The sequence below is a fragment of the Geotrypetes seraphini genome, chromosome 12, assembly GCF_902459505.1.
Source record: "Geotrypetes seraphini chromosome 12, aGeoSer1.1, whole genome shotgun sequence".
NCBI classification, from domain to species: Eukaryota; Metazoa; Chordata; class Amphibia; order Gymnophiona; family Dermophiidae; genus Geotrypetes; species Geotrypetes seraphini.
In genome coordinates this window covers 24411502-24423796 of record NC_047095.1, presented here as the reverse complement: position 1 = coordinate 24423796, position 12295 = coordinate 24411502, and the positions used below count along the sequence as shown (strand labels likewise).

The 12295-nt window shown below is 41.3% G+C and overlaps 1 protein-coding gene across 2 annotated transcripts in view; it reads right to left on the bottom strand.

Moving 5' to 3' along the window:
• Positions 1-12295, bottom strand: part of TGFBR3 (transforming growth factor beta receptor 3) — a 323902-nt gene that overhangs the window by 28579 nt on the left and 283028 nt on the right. For both annotated transcript variants that reach the window (XM_033916770.1, XM_033916771.1), the window contains one exon: positions 2843-2878. In XM_033916770.1, coding sequence (XP_033772661.1) covers positions 2843-2878 — 36 coding nt within the window. The remainder of the gene's footprint in view (positions 1-2842; positions 2879-12295) is intronic.

The window sequence follows — 12295 nt, the reverse complement described above, 5'->3', positions numbered from 1 at the left end:
TTTTCCTCTTCCTAGATGACCTATTAAAATGCAACATTTTTAGAAAACCTTTAGGGCTCCTTTTACTAAGCTGAAGTACACAGTAGCACATGTTTACCGCAGTTTAAAAGGGTTCATCAACAGATGCATTGATGCTTCCCATAGTAATTTTGTAAACTAAACTAAACTAAATCTTGGATTGATATACCGCATCATCTCCACAATGTGGAGCTCGGCACGGTTTACAGGAGTTGGGATAGAACGGAACTCCAATGGAATTATAGAAATAAGTATAAAGAGAGGTTAGGGCTTAGAGTACCAGAGAGGGGAAGAAGGTTACATTTTGGAGAATAGCCAAGTTTTCAGATGCTTACGGAAAAGTTGAAAGGAACTCAAGTTACGAAGAGGGGAAGTAAGATTATTCCAGAGCTGAGTGATTCTGAAGGGGAGGGAAGACCCTAGTTTACCAACATGGGATATGCCTTTTAAGGAGGGGAAGGATAATTTTAGTTTTTGGGTGGATCTGGTGGAAATTGGATTTTGTAATGTTCGTGGGCAAACCACAAGCTATAAATAATTTTTATTTTTCTGTAGAGGAGACATAACTGGGGGTGGAGAGTGTGCAGTTCTTCACTAGTCAGTTAGAGCAGCTACATTACTATGCTCTAACTAGTTAACACAGGATTAAGCACCTTAGCTCTTACCACCTACAAAATAGGTGTCGGTAAGTGCTCACGCACTAATTTTTGTTAATGGTCGTGCGCTAATGGCAACATTAGCTCATGGCTATTAATCTGGAAAATTGGCCATTTCTGGCTACGCTAAAAATGGCAGCTTGCAGGAAAGACCCGTATAAGGTGTGCTACAGTCATTATTGTCTCGCATCTTAGTAAAAAGCAGCCCTTATAGTTTTTGCTTTTACTAAATCAATTTTTAAAATGTAAAATAATTCCGAGAGTTACCTATACAATTCAATTCACTGTAGGTCCTCAGCATGCACTAATGGATGCCAGTACAGAATAATAAATACTGTGCTTCCTTCTAACACATTACAGATTAAGGGACAGAGCTATCAAATATGGGCTACTGTTAGGACATAGCCCAGGTCCCATTTTCTGCAATGAGACCAAGTTAATAATAACTGGAATTGACAGTAAAATGATGTTTTGCTTTTTAACAGTGACCCAGTAGCATAGAGAGAGAAGCTTGTGCCCGGCATGGCTATGCTGTGGCTATGATCTGGACCCATGGCTCCGCCTAGTTCCACCCAGCCCCACTCAAATCACGCCCCATCCCCACCCTCAACCTCTTCTCATACCTCGGAGCTGCATCGGGAGGGCATCTGTGCATGTGCAGATGTGACACCATGACGTCACATGCACAAATGCCCTCCCGATGTGGTCCCAGGAGCATCATTGGGGGAGGGCCGGTTCAACTTTTTAAAATTTTTTATGGGCCACTCTTTACACATGTGTTACACACACATACATTATCTGTGCCCATAGGAAAAAAAAAGAAAAATATGGCAGACCTGTCTGTTTTTTCGGGTCGATATTAGCGAGCTGATCGTGGCATTGCAATATTAGGCCACTGATCCGATGGCTTAGATTAATATTAATGACCTCATTTTAATAGTAATGAGGTCGTTTGCATACCACGGTTGGAGAATGTATGAATGCATGGAAAAGAATGTGGTGGGCCATTTTGTACATCGGAACGGCAAATTAGGTCCGTCGCTAAACTAGTCAAACTGGTTTAGCAACGATCATTAAATGGTCAGACAGTTTTGTGAATCCTGCCCACAGTATTTTATATTCCACAATTCTCTACAAGGAATCTATGAGGTTTACAATAAGAATTGAATCCAGTTCTTCAGGTTACATTTTTAAGTAAAGATCTTGTGGTTGTTAGAGAAGAGATGAAAGATATGAGGTTGGCTATAAAGAGAAGAAGTATGTCTTCAGTTTCTTCCAGAAGTCAAGATAAGTGGTGGGTTGTGTTAGACATGTTGGCAGTTTGTTCCAGATAAGAGGTCCTTGGTATTTAAAGGTAGCCTCAAACATTTTCTTAAGCCAAACTTGTTGAGGTGATGGGGAGGATAATTTGAAACGTTGCGATACTTGTGAATTGAAGGAGTGTGGGACTTCGATAACAGAAGTTAGTCCATTCAAGTTTTCTCTATAGATCGCTTTGTGAACCATACAGGCTACCTTACCCAAGTTCATGCAGATATTAACTAGAGATATCCTAAAAAAATTGGCCTTTTTGTAGTCCCTGAGGGCTGAATTTGGACACATGCATTAAGAACATAAGAAGTTGCCTCCGCTGGGTCAGACCAGAGGTCCATCGCGCCCAGCAGTCCGCACCCGCGGTGGCCCATCAGGTCCATGACCTGTCAGGTTTTCTTGATTTAGCCCTATAGCCCCCTTATTTTTCTATCTATACTCTTTCTATATCCTATCTACCTCTCCCTGTACCCCTCAATCCCCCTATCCTTCAGGAATCTATCCAATCCCTCTTTGAATCCCCTTAGTGTACTCTGCCCGATCACCTCCTCCGGGAGCGCATTCCATGTGTCCACAACCCTCTGAGTGAAGAAAAACCTCCTGGCATTGGTTCTAAACCTGTCCCCTTCCAGTTTCTCCGAGTGCCCTCTCGTACTTGTGGTTCCCCGTAGTCTGAAGAATCTATCCTTGTCTACCTTCTCTATGCCCTTCATGATCTTGAAAGTTTCTATCATGTCTCTTCTAAGTCTCCTCTTCTGCCTTTCAGTTCTAGGCAGTTTACAACAAAAAATTAGAATGAACTTAGCAAAAATGCACATTTCCCCCTTAGAAAAAAAAATTATATACAAAGAACTTACTTGGTTGGTGATCAAAATGTCTTGAATTTGATGAACCTGTTTCAAAAAAATGAATCAAAATGAGTCAAAAAAATGAATAGCATTCAACTTAATGTGCTGTGAAATGACAGCAATACCTATTAAACTAAAAAGCTACAAAAAAGAAAGCCTTTTAATCGTTAAAAAATGTTTTCAAGCATCTCTGAGTTTGTATGTGTGTGTGGACAGAAAGGAGAGACATTTTCTGCCAAACAAATACATTTTACAGAGCAGATTGACTGATATAACAACAACATTCTTCCATTTACTCTCCTTTACAAATTTTAGCCCCTACTGTGGCTTAGTAAAGGGAGGGGGGGTTAATGCAAGGACTATTTAAGTCCAGGAACTTAGCAAATTTCTATTCTGTTTTCACTGCAAACACAACCTTTAGATCAGTGGTTCTCAACCCTGTCCTGGGGCCCCCCCAGCCAGTCAGGTTTTCAAGATATCCCTAATGAATATGCATGAGAGAGATTCGCATATAATGGAAGTGACAGGTATGCAAATCTCTCTCATGCATATTCATTAGGGATATCTTGAAAACCCAACTGGCTGGGGGGTCCCAAGGACAGGGTTGAGAACCACTGCTTTACATTAACAGGTGCAGATATTGCCTAGGTTTCAAGTTGAGGGTGAGAGTTTGCTACAATCACGTTGGCGTTAGCTGTGATCTACACCTATCTGTCACCATTTGCCCCTGAGGAAGCCCTGAGTAGGGTGAAACTTGGCCAAGTTGGGCATTTATTTTTAAACCTCATGTGTTCTTGCTACAATTACAAATTTCATTTGGAATATATATATACTGTATATTTTTTAGGCTTGCTCTCTTTCTGCTGGTCTGGCTTTTGTGAACCAACTGCTTTATTGTTTTCTCCGGGATATAAGCACAGGAACCTATGTGCCATTTTAACATTGACCTCCCCCCACCCAAAACAAACAAATACACCTGTTCCAAAGATGATCTAGAACAGTGGTCTCAAACTCGCGGCCCGCCAGGTACTATTTTGAGGCCTCTGTATGTTTATCATAATCACAAAAGTAAAATAAAATAAAACAGTTTCTTGATCATATGTCTCTTTAGCTATAAATTACAATATTATTATTAAGACTTGGCCAAAAGGAAAGATTTATAAACTATAAAGAGTTGTACCTCAGTAAAAATTGTAATTTCTTTAATAAGACATTAACTATTTTTTCTGAGGCCCTCCAAATACCTACAAATTCAAAATGTGGCTCTGCAAGGGGTTTGAGTTTGAGACCACTGATCTAGAAGTATACTCGACAGAAGAATGGGAATTGGGTGTGATTGTATGTGATGACCTTAAGGTAGCCAAACAGGTTGAAAAGGTGACAGCAAAAGCTAGAAGGATGCTAGGGTGGATAGGGAGAGGTATGGTAAGTAGGAAGGAGGAGGTATTGATGCCCCTGTATAAGACTCTGGTGAGACATCACTTAGAATATTGTGTACAATTCTGGAGGCCGCACCTTCAAAAAGATATAAAAAGGATGGAGTCAGTCCAGAAGAAGGCTACTAAAATGGTGCATGGTCTTCGTCATAAGGCGTATGGGAACAGACTTAAAGATCTCAATCTGTATAGTTTGGAGGAAAGGCGGAAAAAGGGAGATATGATAGAGACGTTTAAATACCTACGTGGCGTAAATGCGCATGAGTTGAGTCTCTTTCATTTGAAAGGAAACTCTGGATTGAGAGGACACAGGATGAAGTTAACAGGTGACAGGTTAGGAGTAATCTAAGTAATCAAATTGTCCACCTAAACTCATTGATACCATGTTGGTGACTGCTCTCATGCACATTCTAAAAAATTGGAAATCACCTTCGCTACTAGATTATACCTTTTGGTGGAACTCTCTGAGTATGTATCATAGATTTGAATCCTATGCATATGAGAAGAGAGTTACATTCCGAACCTGCATGAACTTGAAATACAACAAATCTCCATGGTCATTCTTAGATTCCTATGTACGCTCATCTTCTTAGACACTCCTGTTATCCTTTTCTTCTCCTCTCTTCTCTCTTTCATTTTTCTTTCCTTTTTCCTTTACTGCTCTCTCTCATCTTTATCTTATATATCCCTTACATACATTTTTAATAATTGGAGCCTTTGCTCCTATACAGTTAAACATAGATTTATATATTTTATATACAGAAAGCTTTATTTTGTTTCTATGTACTTTAAATGATTCTTGTATCCTTTAAAATACTTAATAAAAATTATTGAACTGGAAAAAAAAAAAAAAAAAAAAAGGAGTAATCTAAGGAAATACTTTTTTTTTTTTTTTTTTACAGAAAGGGTGCTAGATGCGTGGAACAGTCTCCAGGAAGAGGTGGTGGAGTCAGAGATTGTGTCTGATTCCAAGAAAGCCTGGGATAGGCATGGAGGATCTCAGAGAGAGGATGAGATAATGGTTACTGCGGATGGGCAGACTGGATGGGCCATTTGGCCTTTATCTGCTGTCATGTTTCTATGATCTTCTCAGCAAACTCTCCTTTCAATTCCTTCACTTCGCCGTATATTCTATGACGCAATCTGCAAGACAATTTTTTCTGTGGTTGCTCCGACACTATGGAATGCGCTTCCATGTATATCAGGAATGAAACATCCTTATCGATATGTAAGACAAATCTAAAGACTTTTCTATTTAAGGATGCCATTGACAGTGCAGTGCATGACTCGTACCCCTTTTTCCCAATGCGTCAGGCCTCTGTATTCCTTTTTCTTTTCTTTTTTAATATTGTGTTTTTTTTCCCTACCCCTTCTTTATGTCTCCTGTCTTTATGCTCTTATAATGGAATATTTTAGGGTCTCTTCTTTTAAAACTGCACTAGCAGTTTCTAGTGCGGGGAGCCGCTCTGAATGGCCTGTGCTGCTCCAGACGCTCATAGAGTTCCTATGAGCGTCGGGAGCAGCGCGGGCCATTCAGCGAGGCTCTCTGCGCTAAAAACTGCTAGCGCAGTTTAATAGAAGAGGGGGTTAGTCTTATGTATTGTTTTTATTTTTTCTCCCTTCAGTTTTAACCTTGTGGGGTTTTTTTTATTGTAAACTACCTAGACATAATGATAGGCAGGATATCAAAATATAACATAAACTTGAAATAACAGGTGGACATGAACTTGTCTTCATTTTTGGGAAATTCTTTAGAAGCGGTTACTGATAGAACTACCATGCTTGTAACTCTAGCTTTGGAAAGTGACAGGGAGTTTGTTCTACGTCTGTATTTCTGTCATATGAATGACCAAGTTTTAGGCTCCAGTGTTAGAATTTTTCCAGATCTTTTTCAAAAAACCCAGAGACCTTGAGGCCAAGGGTTCTGGCTCTGGGGGCTACATTCCTTGTTAAGTTTCCTGCAAAATGCTATGTTTCCTATCAGAATAAGAATTTTCTTTTTTTTTTTAGCCTAAACAGCTTTTAGAATTTATTGAGTCAAAAGAAGGGTTGGTAACCATGCCTAATGATATATGACTTGCCATTCGGCTGTAAGTTGGGTCATCTATTGCCGGTACTCCAGTATTAGTTATTTGATAATTTTCATTGAAGTTAATTTCTTTTCTTGATCTCCCATATTGTGGACTAAATAAGAGTTTATTTTTCCTATTGTTTTGTTTGGTTAGTTGCATGTTCCTGATCTGTATCAAGTGTTAAATGTTAATTCATGTTTGTAAAATTGAAAATCTTGTAAATTAAAAAAAAAACAAACAACAAAAAAAACATGAAACTATGGGGTCCTTTTACTAAGGTGTGCTAGCCGTTTTAGCATGTGCTAAACGCTTACGCATCCGTAGGATATCATGGATGCGTTAGCGCGTGCTAAAACGGCTAGCGGGTCTTAGTAAAAGGACCCCCATGTTTCTAGAATTAGAGCCATGTGCCATTACCTAGGTCTGAGCTACCTTGGCTTTGATATACATGTGGAGGGGCCTAATTGAAAGGGACGTCTAAGTCCGGTTACGTCCATCTCGTAAGTCGTCCAAAGTAAAAAACAGCTTAAGACACATTTTCAAAAGATACGTCCAACTTTTTTTCCGTTTTGAAAATTGTCTAATTATACGTCCTGCCGATCTGATCGTCCAAGCCGCTAAATCGTCCATCTTTATGCCACATTTTCGTCCAAAACGCCTAGAACAAGCCCTGTTGGACGTGGGAGGGGTCTGGACTGCACACCTAAATAGTGGGGTACCTTACAGGGCACTGCTGTGAACTTCACAAAAAGGGTGCCATGTCTTCTCTTCACTACAGCTCCCTTATATGTTACGGTGAGCCCCCCAAAACACCTCCAGAATCCCCTAGACCCACTTATCTACCACCCCAATAGCCCTTATGGCTGCAGGAGCCACTTATATGCCAGTAAAAAAGGGTTGTGGGGATGTATAGGGCAGTGCACATGTTTCATTATCAATGCAGTGATTACAGGGGCTTATGGGCATGGGTCCTCCTCTCCATGGGTCCCTAACCCACTCCCAAGACGACTTAAGCTGCCTCTGTGCTGGATGAATAGCCTTTCCTATGCCAGGCGGCCAGGTGATGATGGACTGGAGGCAGAATTTTAAAGTTATGATTAAAATTTTTATGGGGGTGGGGGGAGGGTCAGTGATCACTGGGGTAGTGTGTGGGGGTCTGTTTTATGTGTTTGCAGTGCTTATCTGGTGATTTTAGGTGGGTTTTTGTGTTAGACCATGTTTTACATACGTTTAGAAATACGTCCAAAACCCGTTTTTATTATTGGCACTTGGACATATTTGGGAAATGTTCGTACAAGTGCTGACTTAGGCCAGTTTTTGGACGTTTTTCTCTTTCGATTATGAGTTCCATGTCGTATATGTGCATATTCACTGTACAGTTTTCACATGTAAACCTTGTGCCCATGAAAACACTTTGGAAAATATGCAGTATGGGGAAAATTTTGTACACAAAGGATAGTGTATTTCACATGTGGCATATATGCCTTTCCATGGGGATGTGGCTCCTCTTGACTAATCTTCTATTGTATAATATTCAGGCACAATGACATTTCTGGAGACACACACAATAGTTTGGAACAGGCTCTAGAAAATGACCTTGGAGCAGGTTTGGTTACCCACATTCTTCTATAGGGCTAAGGCACGTAAAACAACAATTTATTATTATAAGTTTGTAAAAAAAAAAAAAAAAAAAGTCCTGATGATCTAGCTTGTAAACATCTCTAAATTAGTTTTGGTTACCAAATGCTCCATTATGCTGTCATTAGCACATCTGCACAAACCTATTGTTAGTATACCCAACAGATTCAAACACACACTCTTTATTTTACTGTAGTTTTCCTGAGTGCAATTTCTTTCATTCCTAGAGGGAAAATAAGAATGCTGTGACGTATTTTTCCCCCCCCCCTTTAAACATGTGCCTCCACAGAGTTAAGCAGAAACAGTTGCTCTTTACTTCCTTCAGCTGCATGTCCATAAAGCAGAATTAAGAAGCATGCACACGTTGCCCAGCTAAGGCTGACAAGATTCCTGATTTCTAACTTTGGATTTTCAATGGAAAGCATTCTAAGAATGGTCCTTAACAGTATCAAATTACTGAATAGTTAAGGAAATTTGTTTATCTGCATTTAACATTAACTTTCAACAAGCATTACATTCAGGATTGCAATATGTAACACTCAAGTGAAGATTACTTACCTGTATCTAACATGATGGTCTTGTCTCTTCCAGTCTATTGGTTCCATAAAAGCAGCTTTCTCCCTCTCTTCTTTTTTTATTTCCACCTTTTCCTTTTGTTTCCCTTTATCCCCACTTGTAGTCTTCAATTTGCCCCTCCCTCTCCTGTACACATTTTTTATTGCTCACCTTTCCACACACATTCTTCCTCCCCCACTCCCTCAGCCACCTATGCGGAAACAGGAAGTTGTGTCAGAGGGGAAGACTGTGGGAAGGCACGAGCAGTAGCTATACATTGCCGCTGGCTACCGCTTCAAGCATAGAAATTTTTTTTAAAAAGGTACACCGGGGAAAGGAAGAGCAGTTTGAAATACCGAGGGAGATGCTAGATTGCCAGTAAGAAGGGATGATGCTCGATCGAAAGGAGGGGAGAGAGAGGTTTAGATCCTGGACCACGTGGGGGTGGTGGGCGAGAGAGGTACTCCATACCTCCAACTACACACATGTGGTAGAGTGAATGAAATTTCATGGGGTAAATTGCCAAACATGCCTCAAGAAATGCACTCTTCCCAAACGGGAGGACATATGGTGGTTGCCTTTTATATCTGCATAGTTTTCTTGAGGGTGTTTAAGTGTGGTGGGTTTGCTTCTTTTAGGAACTGTGTGATAAGTCCCTGGCTTGTTTTTGAGAGGTTTGGGGAGGTGATGAGAGGGGGAAGTTCCCCATGAAAAGGTTCTTAAAATGAATAGAAGTTATTGTTCCCCCCTCTTCTGCTGGTTCTTAATATCTTCTGCATTTGACTCAGAGTTGCTCTGGAAATCTTGGCTGTTTACAGCAGGGGTGCCCAATAGGTCGATCGCGATCGACCAGTAGCTCGCCAAGGCAAAGTGAGTCGATCATCCAGGACTCCCTTTGCCTTGGCAATCTATCGGGCCGATCAATCTTCCTCTTCCCAACGTCAATTCTGCCGTCGGAGAGGAAGTTCGGGCCAGCCAATCGCTGCCTGGCTGGGCGGAACTTCCTCTCCGACGGCAGAATTGACGTCGGGGAGAGGAAGATTGATCGGCCCGAAGCAGAGAGAGCATGGGGCGGCATTGGCGTCAGCTTTGGGGTCTGTTATCCATTGGTGGCGTTTGGGTCCTGTTCCCCGATGGCAGCGGCAGTGGCTTGGGGAAGGGCAGGGAGAAAGAAAGAAAGGGGGCAGGCAGGGAAACAGAAGGAAAGAAGAGAAACAGAAAAAAAGAAAGGGGGCATGAAGAGAGAAAGAAAGGAAGGACAGGGAGAGAGGAAGAAAAAGTTGGGGGAGGGAATGAGGTGTGGAGGAGAGGAAGCATACAGGCTGAAAGGGAAGAAAGACTGGATGCACAGTCAGAAGAAGAAAGTGCAACCAGAGACTCATGAAATCACCAGACAAGGTAGGAAAAATGATTTTATTTTAAATGTAGTGATCAAAATGTGTCTGAATTTATATCTGCTGTCTATATTTTACAATAAAGCCCCCTTTTACTAAACCGCAATAGTGGTTTTTAGCGCAGGGAGCCTATGAGCATCGAGAGCAGCGCTGGGCATTCAGCACAGCTCCCTGCGCTAAAAACTGCTATTGTAGTTTAATAAAAAGGGAGGGGGGTGGGTATTTGTCTATTTTTGTATGGTTGTTATTGAGGTGACAGTGCATAGAGTCATCTGCTTTGACCTCTTTGAAAAAACCCCGGAATAGGAATGATAATTAACAATTCTATGCGTACAGTGTGCGTTGTGTTTTTTTTAAATTTTATTGTTGGTAGATCATTTTGACTTGGTCATTTTAAAAGTAGCTCGTGAGTCAAAAAAGTGTGGGCACCCCTGGTTTACAGCATGTGTTGCTTGTTTGTATTTTAAATTGTGTTTGGATATTCAATAAACTACTATTTAAAAAAAAGTGCCAAATATGTTCAGAACCTATATGTGTTACAAAATGGGTCAGATGATGATAGAAGCATGCTGGATTTAACTCTTGAGGCTTTGGGGGAGGAATTTTATAACCAGACACCTCCTTTTAGGTGTCCTGAAACCACATGGTAGGTACCTTCTCTATAATATAACAGAGTCTAGATTCAATAAATGGTGCCCAAATTTAAGGAAATTTTAGGATGATTTGTGCTAAGCTAGCACTTTGTAAAGGGTGCTCTGTATGGAACGACCTTTACAGATTAGTGCACATTTCACGCTTAACTTTGGGCGTGAATATTTAAGACTACCAAAGGCTGATGTAAATGCCAGGGCCCAACCGATATTCTCGCACTACACATCAAACCAAAATCATGCTTGTAAAACAACTTGTCAATCTTCAGCAGCACTTTGTATCTATCATATATCAAATAGACATGATGGCCGTTAGGTGTGCAAATGCAGGGATTCGATCACATCACACCTCATTTCTGGAAATGCTCCTGACCTGCCCTTGTTCCTCCCATGGCCACGCCCTTCCAGAGTTGCATGCCCATCACAATATCCATTTAATGCTGTGTCTGACATACCAGCAAATAATTAGGAATTATACATTTTAATTGTAATTAAATCTCATGCCTAAAATTTGTAATCTTGAGTCAACAGCTCTGGCATTGAGACTTTCTGGCTCACCGATTTATAAGTTTTGTTTTATGTTTTTGATATGTCATTTTGTGTTTATTTTATGTATGTTTTTACTGTTGTCCACTTAGGGTCAGATTAGTGCGGCGTCAAGTACGATTCTATAAAAGTTATGAACACTGAACAGAATTGCACTTAGTGCTGCCTGGGCACTGCTAGACATCCCAACTTCTAGGCATACTCTATTTATGCCAGGGTTGTCTTGGCCTAAATGCCTGTGCCTAAGCTGTGCACACATTGGCACATAATTCAAAAATATGTGCATAATTCGAAGACACGCCCACGCCCTCAAACAGAGGAGATTGAGAGGGGACATGATCGAAACATTCAAGGTACTGAAGGGGATAGACTTAGTAGATAAGGACAGGTTGTTCACCCTCTCCAAGGTAGGGAGAACAAAAGGGCACTCTCTAAAGTTGAAAGGGGATAGATTCCGTACAAACGTAAGGAAGTTCTTCTTCACCCAGAGAGTGGTAGAAAGCTGGAACGCTCTTCCAGAGGCTGTTATATGGGAAAACACCCTCCAAGGATTCAAGACAAAGTTAGACAAGTTTCTGTTGAACAAGAACGTGCGCTGGTAGGGCTAGTCTCAGTTAGGGTGCTGGTCTTAGACCAGAGGGCCGCCGTGTGAGCGGACTGCTGGGCATGATGGACCACTGGTCTGACTCAGCAGTGGCAATTCTTATGTTCTTATGTATTCCCCCGTTTAGCTATGCGCAATGGACAAAGCACATACTACTTTGTACTATGCGCCTACCAAACTGGGCAACTTTCAATTAAGTCCAATTAATATCAATTATGAGTTGTTGCTTGACAATTACCAGTGCTGATTAAGGGCTAGATTCACTAAGGGCATGGTTCTGATCCATGTCCAGGGGGCTGATTCACGAAATCGCCCTCACGCAAATGAGAGCGATTGGAATCATGCCCCCAACTGCCTGCCCGGATCACTCTATAGCGATCCCAGCGCATGCGCAGATCATCTGTAGACGGTCTGCGCATGCGCTGGACCTCTGGGCCCGGCAGATAATTTTTTTTTTCTTTTCTTTTTTTAACTTTTTGGGAGCCTGCGGTTTTAAGCTGCTTTAAGCCTGTGGGTTAAAACCAAGGGCTTGCACTGCAGGGAAGGGTGGGAGAGTCGGGGCAGGCA